General features: G+C 41.5%; 1 protein-coding gene across 3 annotated transcripts in view; it reads left to right on the top strand.

Moving 5' to 3' along the window:
- The window catches only part of WDR7 (WD repeat domain 7), a 323,076-nt gene that overhangs the window by 289,317 nt on the left and 13,714 nt on the right, over positions 1–20,045 (top strand). For all 3 annotated transcript variants that reach the window (XM_061615103.1, XM_061615091.1, XM_061615098.1), the window contains one exon: positions 16,987–17,091. In XM_061615103.1, coding sequence (XP_061471087.1) covers positions 16,987–17,091 — 105 coding nt within the window. The remainder of the gene's footprint in view (positions 1–16,986; positions 17,092–20,045) is intronic.

The raw sequence follows: 20,045 nt of genomic DNA on the forward strand, positions 1-20,045 counted from the left end.
CAAATACCTCTTCCCTTATACCATAGGTAGTGTCTTCATGAAACAAGGCAATCTGCAACCTTGATCCTTGAAACAAAGATTCCAAGAACAGTTTGGATATTACACTGAAGTAGGGAATGCAAATGCATAAGTCTCTTGTGCATCCATGTCCCTCATTTCAGCACAGTGTCCAAAGCCACCATACTTGCAAGTAGAAATGGAAAGCTTTAGGAACATGGGAAGCTGCTTCTACTGAGTCAGACCATTGGCCCATACAACTCAGTGTTGTCAGTACTGGTAGCAGTCTCCCAGGGTTTCAGGCAGGAGTCTCTGCCAGCGCCCTACCTGGAGATGCCAGGGATTGACCATGGTACCTTCTGCATGCAAGGCAGATGCTCTACACTAAATTATGGTTCCTCCCTTACGGCCTTATAATTTCAAACTGCATGACTTCCAAATTACTGGTTTTAGAAGTATCTAACAGTGGAAAACAGGCTGTTTTAAACCTGCATAATTATAGATGAGGGCCAGAGAACATCTTTTACATTCTTAACAACAAAAGTAAGGCTAGAGTAGAATCTACTGATATTAGTATAATACAGAAGATCTTGATTTTGGGAAATTGTTATAGTTTCAAAGGGATGCATATGAAAATGTGTTTTCTGTTATTTCTTACATATAATTACAATATAATTAACAGTATAAAATGCTATCATCTTCCTGAACTTTACTAAAATCCTTGAGACTGCAAGAGCAAGATAAATATTATACAAATTAGCCATACATCCAGTTAAGTTATCCTCTTTAAAGCCTGTTTTTAAATGTACACAGATAATTCTGAAAATCACATTGGTTTATATTCATTTTGGCTCTTACATGAAATGGGCAATAATAAACTAGGCTTATGGACGAGTGTGCAGACACAAATTTAAAGGTCTTAGGGTGCAATCCAACACAGAGGAGACCAGCACGAGTGAAGCTGGTGGGAGTGGAGCCTGCAGAAGGGGCCACTACATCCTATCACCATTCTGGAGCCCCAGGGAGAGAAGCAGACTGGCTGTGCCGGCAGAGCTCAGCAGAAGGAAAAGAAATATATTTTTCCTTTTGCTGCTCTTTCTCCCGGAGTAGCATTTGCCAGGACTTGGGGCTGCAGGACAGCCAAATGGGGACAGGATGTGGCATAAGTCCCCCTCCTTTTGGCTCCACCCCTAACACACACACATCCAGAATGCCTCTTTTTCCGGCTTTGCGCCAGCCTCGGCTGTACCAGCCAAGCTTCAGCTGCACCTAGGTAACAGTGGAGTTCCTCGGCAGCCAGATGGGGGATTCCTGCTGGCGCAGCCCAGCTGCACTCATACCCTCCCTCCTCTGCTGCAGCTGCACCGCATCCTGAATCCTCTTGGCCTGGCGTAACTATCAGGCGGATTGTGTCCTTAATGCTTCTGATACATTATTTTATGAGCAATGCACTTTGTTGCTTAAGTGGCTTAATATAATTTTCCCCCTACCATCTATTTCCAATAAAAATATAGTGTTTGAATTATGAAACCTCATATAAATATGTATATTTTTGTGTTCCATGATTCATTTTTTTAAAAAAAAGAAAAAGAAAAATGCTCTCAGGCTGATAGTTATTCCAATGAGCATCAATTCTGTGGGATTTGTGGTTCAAGAAAAAGTAGTTTTCAGGCATCAGCTGAGGCATGTAAATTCAACGTGATTAGGTCTGATTAGGTGAATGTGATGCATTTTGTCAGTAAATCGTGTAGGTATTTATAATAATGATGGTAGTGTTTTGATAACTGTCAGTATTATATTTTAAGGCACACAGAATGCTTCCTAAAAAGTTAAATGTATGTAAATGTTTTCACGGTCCACTCTTGGCTTCTGTGTGAAGGGCATACTAAATAATATTTTTAAACAGTTTTTAAAACATTGAAAAACATAATATTAGCCAGCTTCTTAATTCTTTATAAAATTAAAGACTAAGCAATACTGTAATAAATTATAAATAGATTATACTTTCTACTGGGCAGATTCCTATATTGTGCTCACAAATAAAATAATCATATTTCTTCTTTTCAAAATATGTACAGTGAACTAGAACTGAAGACTTACTCATATAGTAAGGAAACGGGGGCATTATACCTCACCACATCAGATTCTTTATGTAAATGAGTAAGAATTTTTCAATTCACATTTTCATGTGAACGATCCAAATTTGCACTTCCCAAACTGAGTGTACAAACTGAATTATAGCCATTGTTTAAAATCCTCACTTTTCTGAATTTTTCAATTAGTAAAATATACATGCACATATTTTCATGAAAATAGTATACAAAAATGTGTTTTTTTATGGGAACATTGTTTTCAAAATTGCATATACTATGTAAAAATTGCATGCAAGAAGGTATATATTAGGGAAAATGCACATGAAAATGTGCAATTTTCATACGGACTTTTTTTTTAAATCTCAGATTTATGCGGAAATAGGTGAACCAAATTTAAGATTAGGAAAATGGAAAACTGAAACTGACAGATTTATCCATCCCTACATATTATGCACTGCTTGCCTGTTAGAGGAGTAAAGAATTCTTACAAAAAGACATAGCAGCAGTTTATAAGAACCAGCCATACACTTGTGTATGTTTACACATAGAGAAATACCAACTGCCCTGTTGCAATGATGTATTTTATGCCCCTTACTATCTTCTGCGAGCCAGGCACTAACTGCATCCACTTAGAGGTGAGTGCTCCTAATTAGGAATAACTGTTCAAAATGTGCTGTTGACTTTACTGCCATATTAATTTTTGGCAGTGTCATCTTGAAATACCTGAAACAGAAAAGAAGCCTGCGCCTCTTAAACTGTGAATGTAAATCAAATCTTTGTAAATGTCTGGTGTGCTTGAAAAATAGGTTGCATTGATTTTTTTTAAGAGATCAGCGTAAATAACTTAATAAAATGTGATGGGTTTAGAGGATATGGGACACGTTTGGTGGCTCTCCTATTTAGCATCATGTGACATTGAGGATGTATATAAATAGTATGTTTTAGATAACATTTTGTGGAACACAGTGTAACACTTGGATGGCTGCAGCTGTTGTCTAATTTTTTCTGGATTAAGTTTGGTCAAGACAGACGCTGCTTCATTTTCAGCTTGTCATTTGCCCAGGAAGTAAAAGCAAATTGTAATGAGGGAATCACAGCAGGAGAACCTCTGAACAAATGAGAGGCATATATTGACTGACAGCCAGCATGCCATTTCAGTGATAAATGTATTTTTATACACTGCTGTTCAAGGTCACTTTCCGCTCTCTTTGTATGCTGGCTGTCAAATCATGCAGTTTTACGTTTTAATACAAAGTAATTTGTGATGGCTGATGCAGAATAATAGTGTTAGGAAATTATAAAATTAAGATGTATTTCTACATTAAAACATTTCTTGTTTGCATCTACTTTTTATCGAGAGAAATTTTGAAAAACAGGTTGAAGACTAATTTAAAAAACATAATCATGTGATTTCCCTCACCACCACCCTTTGAAAGTGTAATACTGAGGCAGCAGTGCTAAACACAATAGGAAAGGAAGTTCAGCTGAAATCAAAGGGATTTACTTATAGTAAATGCATGTAGGAGTGATATTCATATTAAATTCAGTAACTAATGGCACTTTTGGGAGTGGTATGTACTCTGAATTTTCATAATATTAATTTACTCTGGGAGAAATCTCACAAGATCTTTGTGAAAAATATTGAAGTTTTTGTGATTCTATCTTAAATATAATATGCATATCCCACATAAACATACAGTTTGGGTTGAAGCGTATTCTTGAATATGTGAAAAAAGTGACTGTCTCATACATTAGTGTTTTTTTTAATGTGCATCTAAAATTATTAACTCTATGTATGAGAAATATATGCAGCTTCCTATCATTTGCCAAAGGAGATGGTCTGATACCATTTAATGTGCAGAAAGCTCTTAATGATCATAGAAGGTATGGAAATGGCCAACGGCACATTTAACAAAAGTAATTATATACTGTTAACATGGAATATGTTTTAAAGATAGATATAAACATGTTTTGACATGAAAATTACATAACGACCTAATGGTGTCAGATCAGTGAACCTTATTGCCCAATATCCTGTCTCTGACAGTGGTCATTAATGTAAACAAAGATCAGGGATTGAGTTCATCATACTTGCAGTTCAATCCTTCTGTTAGACTTGAAGTAAATCAAAAGTGTGAACCCGTGTTATAGAGGTCATATTTTTAGTTTCTGTATGGAGGGGAAATGAGAGAGTAGTTTTGAACAAAGAAATCACTAATAATATTGCTTCAAGATAACTTTTAACCAAGAATTACAAGTAAGAATCCGTAGTTTACCTTATGGAAACTGTTTTGTTCTGTTTTATTCAAGCTCTGCCCCAAACAACTCCTCATACCAGTGATCAGGAACTAATTTTGCCTCCAAGTCAGAATGGAACCATACATGACTTCATTACTTTGATTCAAGCTTTCCATATTGGCTTCCTTGAGATATTCCTTACCTTTGTTACACCATTTTTAGCATAAGACTATAAGGAAAGCCTTGCTGTACCACACTTAAGGGGCCTATCTACAGAAATTCAGTATCCTGCTTCCAAGAGTGGCCAAATGGTGCTGTGAACAATATGATCAGCATGTGATAGTAGCAGTCCCACCCCATTTTTTATTTCGTCATCTGGTCCTCAGAAGTGTTACTACGACTCAACATGGAATATGTAGATACCTTAGCTAACTGCTATTGATAGACCTATCCTCTCAGAATAAATTTATTTAAGTGACCCTGAAAACATGAGGGGGAGAGGGGAAATCTCTGTCCACTCTCTACATCAGAGTTAGCCAATATGATGCCTTCCAGATGATGTTGGACTACATTGCTCATCAGCCTCAGTCAGCTTGGCCAATGGTCAATGGTATGGGAGTTGTGGCCCAACAACTTCTGGAAGGTGCCACTGGCTATCCCTGCGCTACACCATCCCCAGTTTATAAAACTCTTTATCATGTCCCTCCTTGAAAATGGAAATGGACTGTCTTCAAGTCGATTCTGACTTATGGCGACCCTATGAATAGGGTTTTCATGGAAAGCGGTATTCAGAGGAGGTTTACCATTGCCTTCCTCTGAGGCTGAGAGGCAGTGACTGGCCCAAGATCACCCAGGGAGCTTAATGGCTGTGTGGGGATTCAATCCCTTCTCTCCCAGGTTGTAGTCCAACACCTTAACCACTACACCACACTGGCTCTCTTAGTTGTCTTTAAAAACAAAACCTTAAAAAGCCCCAAATGCTTCAGCCTTTCTGTGTAGAACGGTTACTCAGTCTTTTATGGAACAACCATTAACAAAATTTGGCAAGCATCTCAGTCACGGAGCACCTTATTTGCTCATGCTTTCTGCCTGATGTACACTTACGATCAATGTGTTGCTGGTTAACTTATAAAATAATAGGTCTAAGCCCTTAGAGTGTGCTCCTTCTTTGCAGCCATGGCTTGACGTTTCATGCAACTATGATGTCAGGTGATTGACAGGTGGATGGTCCCTCCCACCTGTCAATGTAGCCCACAGATTCCCTATCTCTGTGTTAGACCTTCAGATTCATTAGGTTGAGTTTTGTGTAAGGAATTGCGGTGATAGCTAATTCAAAATTAATCTGCTAGCCTACTTAACGATAAGGCAGCCAAGACAATGTTACAACTCTGCGCCATGACTAGATCATTTGCACACTGGAGCTTTTGAGACCTTCTGCCCATAGCGATTTGCATGCCTTATAAATCCACTCATGAATATTGGGATGCCCTCTGGAGCAGCATCTCTGACACAAGCAAGGGGATGTGGCCATAAAGGAAAATCATGATAGCTCTGTGAATACACAGAATTGCTTTAGCTGTGCAGACCTCTTCGGATTAGCAAATGGTTAGTGTGGTTTTCCAGTTCATTTTAAAAATCTGTAATGGCTTAATGGAATTGATGTGGTAGAGTTTGCATGTCAGTTGCCATATATTTGGATTCTATTACATGTTAATTGGAGCTGCCTCATGAAATGCAGCCTGGATAAAAACCACAAAAGGTCTGTAGTACCTTAAAGACTAACATATGTATTATATTATAGGTTGCCAATGTCGCAGATAATTTGGGTATTGTGTGGCATATAAATATAAATAAACAAATATAAATATAAATAAACAAATAGGAGTGCAACAGTGAATCAGATCCCCTTCAATGTTTTTCCTTCAAAATAAAAGTGGCAGTATTAACCATGATTTTTAAAACGTTTAGACCCATGTCTAATAGTGCTGTGCTATTGATGTTTCCCAGCAATTTGTATTCAGTGGCTTGTTGCCTCTGAACATGAATCTTCCATACAACTATGATGGCTAATAGCCATTGACAGACATATCCTCCAAGACTTTGGCTAATCCAAGCTACCAGCAGCAAATTGCATATATTATTTCTGTTGTATACATTATTTCTTTGCTCTGACAATGTCCTAATGCTAGGCAATCTCACATTCCAGCCTTATTATTACAGCACGTTAACTGCACATAATGTTTCACCAGTTATTCTAAATGTTATCATGCCTATGTTGTCACAGTGGCACAGAAACTCTGTGGTTCCATCATGTTGAGTTAAATCTTGTTATGGGTCCATGTTAAAAATGTTGTGGAACAGTTCTGTTGTTTTCCTCAGTGTAAAGTTTGGTAAAGATTTGTCTTGGCAATATATTATCCATACCTACTGAGCTTGCCTGCCTTGGACCCCCAATATAAAAGTCAGTACTGGAAGGATCACCTTTTCCCACATGTAACCCCAGATGCTGAGCTCTTCATCTGAGGTCCATCATAGTATACAGCTGCCAAGTGAGCTACAGCAGGTGGCTGCAAGTGAATGTGTATTTTCAGTGGTGGCACCCCAGTTGTAGAATGCCCTCCCCAGAGAGATCCACTTAGTGCTTGCTTCAATGTCATTTCATTGACAGGCAAACACCTTTATATTGTGCCAAGCCTTTTTAATCATGTTGTAGCTTTTTAACATTGTTGTAACTCTATGGTTTTTAAATTCCCGTTCTGTTTTCTTGGATTCCAAAGACTGGAAGCCCCAGCGGTACCACAGCACAACCTTATGGCATTGGAGTCAATGGCTGTTGAAGCAGGCTATGCCTGTTTAACTGAAGAGACTACTTCCCAAAGGCAGGACAAGTCACCAAGATGGATCAGCAGCTCTATTGTAGGCTCAGAATGGCTTTGCTAGTTGCTAAAGCAACATTTGAGCTTCACAAAGAGCTATCCAGGGTGCTGGATGGAGTTAATTTTCAAGAAAGCATACACAGGTTTGCTTAGGTTGGTTTGGGGGTAATAAACAAAGGCAGTATAAGAACGTACCACCAATGGTTATTTGACTTCACCTTCCTTTACGTAACCACAGAGGTTCAGCAGTGGGTGATGATAAGCTACTTGTAGGCACATATCTCCACTTACTGTCTGGTGCTATGTTTCAGACATTCCATCAAATGTTCATAGAGAACAGGGCCAGCAAACACAATGTCAGCCCCTTCTATGCATGTTTGGACAAACACCTTGCATTGTTATATTTTATTTGTTACATTTATTCTGAGAGTTGTTCAGAGAACTCTTTGTTATAGGGAGGCCTACACGTTCTACAAAGCCTACGCCATGGACCGCAAAAAAGACAAATAATTGGGTGTTAGAACAAATTAAACCAGAACTATCATTAGAAGCTAAAATGATGAAACTGAGGTTATCATACTTTGGACACATAATCTGATTCACTAGAAAAGACAATAATGCTGGGGAAAACAGAAGGGAGCAGAAAAAGAGGAAGGCCAAACAAGAGATGGGTTGATTCCATAAAGGAAGCCACAGACCTGAAGTCGCAAGATCTGAACAGGGTGGTTCACGACAGATGCTGTTGCAGGTTGCTGATTTGCCATAAGTCGTAATTGACTTGAAGGCACATAACAACAGCAGATTAAATGTATATAAATAACTAGCAAGGAACTTTAAATCCCTTTGTAAAGCAATTGGTAGAGCAAAGATTTGTTTTCCCTGTATTTGCTTTTCCATTGTTTCTGCTGTTTCTTTGATGTATCAATAAATAGAAACTTTTCACAGATATTCAGTGCTAGGCATCTGTCATGTTTAGCTACCACTGAAATATATCCTTCCATATAGGTTTTGCCTCAGAGATGTGGTTTTCTTTGCCCACCAAAACCCCAGCAAATAGAAATAGTTTGGATTCAAATGTGTGTGGATGCGTGCACATACTTGTTTATTTGGTGAATATTTGGGGAGGGAGACGTACACTTGGTGGTAATGACTGATGAAGGCTTGTGCACAGTAATGGGAACAGAGAGGTTGACTCTAATAGGGCCCAGTAACAGTCCTCAGAAAAAAGTAGTAAGGAAGCCAACCCATAAATCACATGGTCTTCGATGTCTGTATACTAATGCGCAGAGGATGGGAAACAAGCAGGACAAACTTGAACTCTTAATACAGGAAGGCAATTATGACTTGAAAGGTATACCTGAAACTTGGTGGGATGACTCCCATGACTGGAATACAACAATTGAAGGATATAACGTGTTCAAAAAGAACAGAAGGAATCAAATGGGAGGAGGAGTCATGCTATATGTTAAAAATATATATCCCTGCACAGAAATTCAGGAAGATGAGCTTGGTAGCTCCACCGAGAGTATCTGGATTAAAATTAATGGGGCAAGTAATAAAAGGAATGTGGTGCTTGGAGTCTGCTACCAACCAACTACCCAATAAAGGAGAAGATGAGAATGTAACTTTTGAAAAGCAAATTGCCAATGTTTCGAGGAGTCATGATATAGTAGTAAAGGGGACTTCAATTATCCCAATATCTGTTGGGAGACAAATTCTGCCAAACACGGCCCCTCCAAGAAATTTCTAACTTGTGTTGGAGATAACTTTCACCTACAGAAAGTGGAGGAAGCAACCAGAGGATCAGCTATCCTGGACTTGATTCTAACCAATAGTGATGATTTGGTGGATGAAGTGGCAGTTACGGGAACTCTGGGGAAAAGTGACCACAACATACTTGAATTCTTGATTTTAACAGAAACAAAAGCTAAGAGTAGCCATACGCGCCCCCTGGACTTCAGGAAAGCTGATTTCAATAAACTCAGAACAATTGTAAGTATGATTCCATGGCAAGCGACCCTAATGAGAAAAGGAATCCAAGATGGGTGGGAGTTTCTAAAAAAGGAAATTCTAAAAGCGCAATGGCAAGCAATTCCAACAAGGAAAAAAGGGGGGAAACAGCAGAATAAGCCAATGTGGCTTCACAAAAAGCTTAGAGATGACCTGAAAACAAAAAAAAGACACATACAAGAAGTGGAAAGAAGGCCAGGCCACAAAGGAAGAGTACAGGCAGGTGTCACAGAATTGTAGGGATGGTGTCAGGAAGGCTAAAGCTGAGAATGAGCTGAGGTTAGCGAGGGATGCTAAAAGCAACAAAAAAGCTTTCTTCAGGTACATCCGTAGTAAAAGACACAGAAAAGAAATGGTGGCACAGCTACTCAATGAGGATGGCAAATGATAACAGATGACAAAGAAAAGGCAGAAATCCTCAATTCCTACTTTGGCTCAGTCTTCTCCCAAAAAAGGGTCTATGACCCTCTCGGGAAACATGAAGTAGAAGGGGCAGGATTGGAGCTTGAGCTTGACAGACAAACAGTCAAGGAATACCTAATCACTTTGAATGAGTTCAAATTGGCAGGGCCCAATAAACTGCATCCTAGAGTATTGAAGGAACTGGCTGAATAACTCTCAGAACTGCTCTCTATTATCTTTGCAAAATCATGGAGGACTGGTGAAGTGCCGGATGACTGGAGGAGAGCTAATGTTGTCCCTATCTTCAAAAAGGGCAAAAAGGAGGAACCGGGGAACTACAGACCAGTCAGCCTAACATCAATCCCTGGAAAAACTCTGGAGCAGATTATAAAGCAGTCAATCTGTAAGCACCTTGAAAACAATGCAGTGATTACTAGGAGCCAACACAGATTTATGAAGAACAAATCCTGCCAAACTAATCTTATCTCATTTTTTGATCGGGTAACCTCCCTTGTAGACTGTGGAATGCTGCAGACATAATATACCTCAACTTCAGCAAAGCTTTTGACAAAGTGCCCCATGATATTCTGATTAGCAAGCTAGCTAAATGTGGGCTGGATGGAACAACTATCTGGTGGATCCACAACTGGCTCCAGAATCGTACTCAAAGAGTGCTTATCAATGGTTCCTTCTCTAACTGGGCGGAAGTAACGAGTGGGATACCACAGGGCTCAGTCCTGGGCCCAGTGCTCTTCAACATTTTTATTAATGACTTGGATGAGGAGGTATAGAGCATGCTTATCAAATTTGCAGATGATACAAAATTGGGGGGGGCATAGCTAATACCGTGGAAGACAGAAAGAGAATTCAAAGAGACCTTGATAGGCTGGAGCATTGGGCTGAAAACAACAGAATAAAATTCAACAGGGATAAATGCAAAGTTCTGCACTTAGGAAAAAGAAACCAAATGCACAGTTATAAGATGGGGAATACTTGGCTCAGCAATACGACATGTGAGAAGGATCTTGGAATTGTCATTGATCACAAGCTGAATATGACCCAACAGTGTGATGTGGCTGCAAAAAAGGCAAATGCTATATTAGGCTGCATTAACAGAAGTATAGATTCCAAATCGCGTGAAGTATTAGTTCCCCTCTGTTCAGCACTGGTTAGGCCCCATCTTGAATACAGTGTGAAGTTCTGGTTTCCACACTTCAAAAAGGATGCAGACAAACTGGAACAGGTTCAGAGGAGGGCAACAAGGATGATCAGGGGACTAGAAACCAAGCCCTATGAGGAGAGACTGAAAGAACTGGGCATGTTTAGCCTGGAGACGAGAAGACTGAGGGGAGATATGATAGCACTCTTCAAGTACATGAAAGGCTGTCACATAGAGGAGGGCCGGGATCCTTTCTCAATCGTCCCAGAGGGCAGGACACGGAATAATGGGCTCAAGTTGCAGGAAGCCAGATTTTGACAGGACATCAGGAAAAACTTCCTAACTGTTAGAGCCATACGACAATGGAACCAATTACCTAGAGAGGTAGTGGGCTCTCCAACACTGGAGGCATTGAAGAGGCCGCTGGACAGCCATCTGTCGGAAATGCTTTGATTTGGATTCCTGCATTGAGCAGGGGGTTGGACTTGATGGCCTTATAGGCCCCCTCCAACTCTACTATTCTATGATTCTATGAATAAATAAGAGTGAGCACTGCAAAGTACACACTGAATTACACCAAGGAGAAAGAAATCTTTTTCAAGGATTAACATGTGCAAGGAAAGCACATAAATTAAAACATCGAAGTGATTTGCCTCCCTTAAGAATTGTAGTTATTTGGATAAATTGTCAGTGGCCAAGAGTGCAACAAGTTTGCTAGCAGTATTGATTTTCACCTTGAATTACCCAAACATTTTTCATGGGCAAATATTAATTGCTTGTTAAGTGCTAAGGAATTTGATGGCCAAAATATTGAATCCCATAACTAATTGGGCTTTTAGTTTTCCTTATTATGTAGTGAAGATTACATAAGGAACTGGGTTTGCAGATGCCGATGTATCTTGTGCATGCTATACAGTGAGCAAATATCACAACTGATAATTAATGTCTGCTTTATTTGGTAAGTGCAGCATATCTTAGTTGCTATTGTAGTGTAGCTTTACTCTCTGACAATCAATCTTAGGGTTTATGTCTTTCAACTAAAAATTAACTTTTTGATTTTAGAGATTTCAGGGTATTAAAGTTGGGCCTTAAAGATTTAGGAATCTGGCTGGACCATGTTCCCTTAAATTTTCTATAGGGAGCATTGTTTTACTATGATATATGTATAAGCCCATCATTCTCTAAATTTATTTATTTATTTATTTCTATCCCACCCTTCCTCCCAGTTGAAGGCCAGTATAGCTCCTGAATTAGGCACAGGTTATAGACAAGGCATCTGTGAAAAATTTTTTCCCCCACTGTATCTTCATCTCTTTGGATAACCCACAGGTGTGGACTTTCTGGAGGAATGGAGCTGGTGTCCGATTGAATCAGGTTCAAGACTTTACTATAAACTTAATGCTCGAACTCCTGGTGTTTGCAAGTCGAGGGCTATTCACACAGTGCTACTTTAAACTGTGTGGGCTCATTTAGCCAACCATTTTGTGTGAGCTGAGAACTTACAGATCTTGGCCACAGCCACAGCCTTATTTTGCAGCCAGCTGAAATCATGGAAGTTCTGTTGCCAAAGATCATGAGTTCCAGGTCACGTAATATGGCTGCTTGATTGAGTCTGTGCTTGGGGACAACTCAAAAGGCTTGTGCAGTTGAATGAAGCATCATATGTTGTTTGTGTGAATATGATGTACAGTTAAAACTACTGTTCTGAAGTTCTGCCAGTATTAAGCAGCATAGGTTGTCTGCATCATTATTTATGGCAGTGATTCCCCAACCTGGTGTCCTCCAGATGTTTTAGACTGCAATTCCTATCAGACCTAGCCAGCAGGGCCACTGACTGGGGATAGTAGGAGTTGTCGGCCAAAACATCTGGAGGGCCCCATCTTGGCTATCCCTGGCACCAGATTAGGGAAGGTTGCTGAAGGTAGTACTGAGTGAACTTAAATGTGTGTGTAGAATTCTGTGAATCCTAGTGGCATGCCAAGAGCTTTTCTGCTGTCAAAGGGGCAAATAAGAATAAACGGCTACAAAACAAACCCTGCTGACAAAGTATGGGCGGGTGCGATGTTTTATAGGCAGCAGGAGAGAGATTAGTTTTATAGTATCTCTCCTCCCCAGACTTCAAGGCAGTTTGCAACAAATTTGCATAAACAAAAGAACCTCACATATAAAAGGCTTCTTCCTGAATTCAGTTGTTAGCAGCCAGAACCTCTCCTTTACCTAAAGTTCTAATAAAACGTATCAGCAAGGCTTGTGACAGCCTAATCAATCCTGTGGTCTGCCTGTTAGGCACAAATTGCTGAAACAAACCATATGATGGCGGTGTCTATCAAAACAATGATAACTAAGTTGCAGCAATGCTAATGCAGTCTTAGAATTAAGCCTGCAAGCTCAGTGATAGAGCACATGATTTGCATCTAGAAGGTCCCTGGTTCAATCCCTGGCATCTCAAAGAATGACTGGGAAACAATAATGAGCTAGATGGACCAGTAGCGTGGCTCAATATAAGGCAGATTCTTATGTAGCACCACCATTTCCAAGGAATTCCTTGTTAACTAAATGTTAAAGTGCACATAGGTGCATACTGCACACCAGAATTTGTTGCTGCTTTTAAAAACATAAGAAGAGCCTGCAGGATCAGGCCAATGGCCCATCTAGTCAAGCATCCTGATCTCACAGCGGCCAACCAGATGTATATGGGAGTCTGACCAGCAGGAGGTCAGTCCAAGAGCACTTTTTCATCCTGTGATTTCCAGCAACTGGTATTCAGAAACATACTACCTCCAACCATGTTTCCTAAAATGCATTCAAGGAAACGTGCAGATAGTCAGGTGAGATGCACAGGTGGTGAAGCCTGCCCCCTCCCCAATGTTTTTTCATTGTTTGTGCATATCAGACTTGCATCTGGCTATGTACACTGTCCAAAACCCACAACATGATGTTGTGGCTAATGTTGGACTAGAACCAGGAAGATCCAGGTTCAAGTCTCCAGTTAGCCACAAAACACACCACATGACCTTGGGTCAGCAGTTCTTTTTCTCAGGCTAGCCTGCCCTATAGGGTTGTTGTGAAGATGAAATAGAAGAGAGAAGAATAATGTGTGCCACCCTAAGCTCCTTGGAGGATAGGTATAATCAAAGCTATTTGCTGGTGTTGTGTAATGGATAGGATAATAACCTGGGATGCCTTTGGCTGTCCTTTCAGCCACAAGCTCATTGAACATTTTCAGGCAGAGCTTACTTGCTCTTGCTCTCTCCCCATCCCCCAGCTCTTTATCTGTAATTAAGGGATCAAAATACTGGCCTACCTTACAGCATTGCTGTTAAGAATTATTTAGGTAAAATATGTGCAGGTGCTTTGAACTTTAGAAGGAAGTGCTCCACTTCTTTACATTGTTATCCATATACTACATGTGTCCAAATAGATTTAAGGAAAGTAATAAACTAAACATCAATTTCACATGCCCATAGCTGAGGTATGTTTCATTTGGATTTCTGGATTTGGTTTTGGTTTTTAGTGCTTGCTTAAATTCTCTTCCTGAGGTTGCACTTGTTTAACTAGCATAGGAATCTATAGGCATTCATTGCAGGTTAAGAGAGCGATCACTGTAGCTCTTTGAATCACACAGTCTGCTAAAAGCCCTACATGGATATTCTCCCCGCAGCAATGACCCACTCGGCAGAAAGGTCAGTCTGCAGAGTAGGTCAAAAGAACCTTCTGTGCATCAAGGGAAGGCACCATCATGCATATATTGCTTCCTGATATCTTAGCCAGAATCCTGTCTGTGCCCTGCTGAAGTGCCTTAATGTGTGCTGAAGGAAGAGTGGTGGGGCTTACCTTCAGCAGTCCATGAACAGGGGAGTCAGGTTTTAAAAACACAAAAACAATAGAGATGGTGTGTTAGAGAGAGAAAGGAAAAGAGGGGTGCTCCTGTTCAGGTCTTTGGCCAGCTTGACACATGAGCCTTGTTGTGCTGTTCAGGGTTCACGGGGGGGGGGATCAGAAGCAGGACAAGGAAAAAGATGCCACTTCTCCCCCCCCCAATCCTCCTGAAATGTTTCTCTCTTGTGCAAATAATGTGCATGCACAGGACTTTAGGAACATAGGAAGGTGCCTCATACTGAGTCAGACTATTGATTCATCTAGCTTAGTACTGTCTACACTGACTGGCAGCAGCTCTCCAGGTTTCAGGCAGGGAGTCTCCCCCATCCCTACCTGGAGATGCCAGGGATTGAACCTGGGACCCTCTATATGCAAGACAGATGGTCTACCATTGAGCTATGGTCCTTCCCTTATAAAATACTCCCTATGAGCATTTTATTGCTGCAGAGCCACAGGAAGAGTCTGGAGTGGGAAAAGGAAAAGTTTCCCCTTCTGCCCACCTCCCCCTGAAACAAACCTCACCATATAAGTTTTTAACTTCATGGCATGTGTCTGCCTCGCTCTAGTTTCCCTTCCGAAATGAAACGCGGTACCCTTGCAATCCCACAGCTCCATTGCTCTCATCAGTCTGTCCCTCCTAGAAGTTGCTGAGCACCTGTATTTCTTTTTCTTTTAATTTATGGAGGTAATTTAGTTGTGCATACCTGGAAGCCCCTTGATTGTGCAGAAGAACCCGCTTTCCTTTGGGGGGGGGAGGGGCACCATTTCACTCCCAAACTGATAGGCACAGGATTACCCCAGTGTGGTAGTAGTGTTATTTGTGATGCCGCCCAGAGAGCTTTGGCTATGGGGCGGTATATAAGTACAATAAATAAATAAAATAAATAAATAATGCCGCGATTGTTTTATTGATATGAATGGTTTTTTGGGGGGGAGGTTCTTCTTGACAAGCAGAAAATTATAATGAAAAAATTCTTTCAGGACATGCCCAACTCTGCGTTCCAGCAATGGCTGTCAGCTCTTTGGATTTTATTTGTCCACCTATGCATTATCAGCATACCGATGTCAAAAATGTGCCACCCATTTTCTGTATTTTATTCCAGGACTGTGCCCTGAATCGACCAGAGAGAGAGAGGCAGAAAAACAATGAATAATCTGTTACATATTCCAGCTTCCTTTTACTTCAGAAAAGGGAAATCACACTTCTTTCCCTGCTGAGCTCTTAACCTAAGTGAAACCGTGTTTCATGGAGGGACCATAGCTGCTGATTATCATCTCTTTGAGAGCATCCTACACCCCACTTTGTTGCTGTAATGCAAAACTAGCAACAGCACCACCCAAGAGAGCAGGGGTAAATTCGGCAATGATGTCTCTCTTGAGGTGGTGATGTTGGGTACCAAGCAAGACATTGTAATATATTCTCAATTTAAATAGCATAAAATGAGATAATGAACAGAGAGCAATGTGAAGTCATTTTACAGAACTATAGGAGTAATAAATTATAGTATATTCTAATACAAATTATAAACATCCCAGTCCCGATGTATTCAAGCAAAGAGCGCTTCATCAGGGTACATTGAAAACCAGATAGCTGCAATCACTTTTTACAGTAACTAGTTAAAAAAAAAAAAGCTGATCCCTGCAACTACTGTTGTTGCACCCCAGTGCACATTGGTGAAGCACCAACTGAAAGAATCTTTATACAACCAAATATATAATCACAATGTCTGTTCAGCAGTAGTGTTTCATGTACTGACAGCAGACATTTTGATCCAGTAGAAGAGGAAAGGAGGGGTGATATGATTTCTGCCCATTCCTTCATCTACTTCAGAGGGTTAGAGGAGCCTTTGTTCAGGGGGCTTGCAGAAGCATTTGCCAGTGTGGTGTAGTGGTTACAGTGTCAGGCTTGGACCTGGGAGACCAGGGCTCAGATTCCCGCTTGGCCATGAAGCTCACTGCTTGGGCTAGTCACTGTGTCTTAGCCTAACCTACCTCATGGGGTTGTTGTGTAAAATTGGGAGGTGGAGAGCTGTGTTTGTATGCCACCTTGAGCTCTTAGGGGGAAAGGGGCAATATAAATGTAATAATAAAAATAAATAAAATTTGCTGGCTCAAAGAACCTTCTGTCAATGCAAGGGATATCAGGCTGGTCTTCATAAGAGCAACCTCCTTTAGAAATTCCGAAATTATACTGGGCTTCCTTCTATACGTTCAGCATATATTTTCAATCTTCTTTTAATCCAAATGCTACTATGGTTGGTTGTAGCTAACTAATTTTGTTTGCTAGTTGGTAGTGACTGACTAACTTTGAATATCATGTTCTTTTCTCTAGACAATCCACGGCCATAAAGGAGCCATAACAGCCGTGGCTTTTGCTCCTGATGGGCGATACCTTGCCACTTATTCCAACACAGATAGTCACATTTCCTTTTGGCAGGTGAGTCACACACATGACACTTCTTTATATCATATTTGAATAACATTATAGAGCGCCATATTCAAAAGTTTTATATTTGCATTAATTACATGCAATTCATTATAATATATCACGTCTGTTGAAATATCAAGCATATTCCCCAAACTCTAAACAGAATAATTTTTCAGCATGAAGTCAGTTTTGTTGAACTTTGACAAGTCAGACTAGGTTGCTTTGATTTACAACTCCAGTCTTCTTCTTTTAAGGCAGAGGTGGGTAACCAGAAGCCCTTGGGCCTATCCAGCCCCTCCCCCACCACTAATGATTTCTAAAGGCTGCCCCAAGACCATCAACAATTTGGCAGCCATGGTGCCAACAACAACAAAATGATGAACCACTTTACAGACGTATAGTATTCCCAGCTGTGTTTTTGGGGGGGAAAGGCCATGGTTTGCTTCAGAAATGTCCCAGCATCCAGTGACAATGACAGCAACCACACCATGTTAAGTAAGCTGCCTGCTGCTTCCACATTCTTGTGCACATTCTGAGCACTCTGTAGTCTTCTTCTGAGAGCTTCCAGAATGCTTGGCTATTCTCATCAGCAATTGGCACAGAATGGAGCTCTACTTAGGGATTTGTTTCTCTTCCTGCTGTCTTGCCTGCTTTCTTCATTCAGCACTGCCCACTACTCCCTACTAGAGCAGAGAGGGCACCATTTCCCTCTGTGTTGGCCAGCACTGCAATGGGGAAGAAAATGGCACTCTCCTAAAGAGAAGTGCTCAAGCAAAGAGGGCAAATTTTCTTTCCTGTTGCAGTGCTGGGTAACACACAGGAAAATCACACTCTCTCCTCTATAGTCCTCCAGCGAAGAGGGAGTGAGGGGAGGAAAATCGCATCTCTCGCTGCCTGTATTCTCTTAGATACAGCAGCAATTCTGGGCTGACTTAAGTCCTTGCTGGAAATGAGGAAGACTTTACTTTCATGTAAACCCATCAGTGATGCCAAAATGGAAATGGGCTGCCTTCAAGTCGATCCCAACTTATGGCGACCCTAAGAATAGGGTTTTCATGGTAAGCGGTATTCAGAGGGGGTTTACCATTGCCTTTCTCTGAGGCTGAGAGGCAGTGACTGGCCCAAGGTCACCCAGAGAGCTGCATGGTTATGTGGGGATTCGAACCCTGGCCTCCCAGGTCGTAGTCCAACACCTTAAACACTACCGTACACCACACTGGCTGCCAACATTCCCACAAAGAAAAGGGAGTGTGTGTGCCTGCTGTGGGTAGTGCTTTTTTCCAGCTCTGGCTGGTTCACCAGTGTCAGCCCCTTTTGGACAGAGATGACTTGGCCACAGTACTCCAAATTCTAATACCTTATAGATTGAATTATTGCAATGCACTCTACATGGGGCTGCCCTTGTAGATGACACAGAAACTTCAACTGGTCCAAAATGCAGTCGCGAGATTAATGGCTGGGGTTGCTTTTAGAATCTCATATAACCCCTGTTTTAGAACAGCTTCATTTGTTGCCAGTTCATTTCCAGGTCCAATTTAAGGTGCTCACGTTAGTGTTTAAAGCCCTAAACGATTTAGGACCCAAATATCTGAATGACCGTCTCCTTCCCTACAGACCTTCTCAAGTGTTGAGATCAGCAGAGGGGGTCTTCTTGGTAGTTTTAGGAACAAAATTGATCAGTTTCGGACTGAGTTGGATGCCATCCAGAGCATGGTCTGTTCCATGTGTATTGGATCAGTTTCAATTATTGTGGCCTAAGGATGTAGACAAGCTGCTTGAAGAAGTGTGGCCCACCACCTGTCCCTTTGACCTTTGTCCATCCTACCAGCTGAGAACTAGCCATAGGGGACTGATAGGGTGGGTCCAGGGAGTGATTAATGCTTCACTGGAAGAGGGGGAGATACCGGCTGCCTTGAAGGAGGCGATGGCACGTCCCCTCCTTAAGAAGACCTGCCTGGACCCAGTAGCGTTAAACAACTATTGCCCAGTTGCAGATATCCCCTTTTTGGGCAAAGTGCTTGAGAAGGTGGTGGCAGTCCAACTTCACCATGCTTGGAGGAAACTGTTTACTTGGATCCATTCCAGTCTGGCTTCAGGCCTGGCCATGGTACTGAAATTGCCTTGATTATGCCCTGGTTGATGACATCTGTCAGGAGGGGGGGGGGAATGCAACCCTGCTTGTTCTCTTTCAGTGGCTTTTGACACTGTTCGCTATGGTATCCTTCTGGGATGTCTCAAGGAGTTGGGGGCACTGTGCTTCAGTGGTTCTCCTCATACCTCCAGAGCGGCTTCCAACAAATAGTTATGGGAGGCTACTGTTCAGCACCATGGGAATTATCCTGTGGTGTTCCGCAGGGTTCCATCTTGCCCCCCATGCTATTTAAAGCCACTGAAAGCTGTCATCAGGATATTTGGAGTGAGGTGCCATCAATATGCCGTTGACACCCAGCTCTACCCCTCTATTCCATCTGAATCAGGAGAAGTAGAGTTGAACCGGTGCTTGGAGGCAGTGATGGACTGGATGTGTGTCAATAAATTGAGGCTGAATCCCGAAAAGATAGAGGTGTTATGTGTCCAGAGTTCTCATGTCCAGGAGGTGGGAAGACGGCCTGTTCTGGATGGGGTTGCTCTTTGCTTGAAGGAGCAGGTCTGCAGCCTAGGGGTACTCCTTGATCCATCACTGTCACTGGAGGTTCAGGTGGCCTCAGTGGCTAAGAGTGCCTTTTTACAGCTCCGGCTGGTTTGCCAGCTTCAGCCCCTTCTGGACAGAGAAGACTTGGCCGCAGTGCTCCATGCTGTGGTAACTTTCATGTGGATTATTGCAATGCACTCTATGTGGGGATGACTTGGAAACTTCAACTGGTCCAAATTGCAGCAACCAGATTACTGGTCAGGGTTCCTTTTAGAACTCATATAGCCCCTGTTTTAAAACAGCTGCATTGGTTGCTGGTTTGTTTCCGGGC

The sequence above is a fragment of the Rhineura floridana genome, chromosome 1, assembly GCF_030035675.1.
Source record: "Rhineura floridana isolate rRhiFlo1 chromosome 1, rRhiFlo1.hap2, whole genome shotgun sequence".
Lineage (NCBI taxonomy): Eukaryota > Metazoa > Chordata > Lepidosauria > Squamata > Rhineuridae > Rhineura > Rhineura floridana.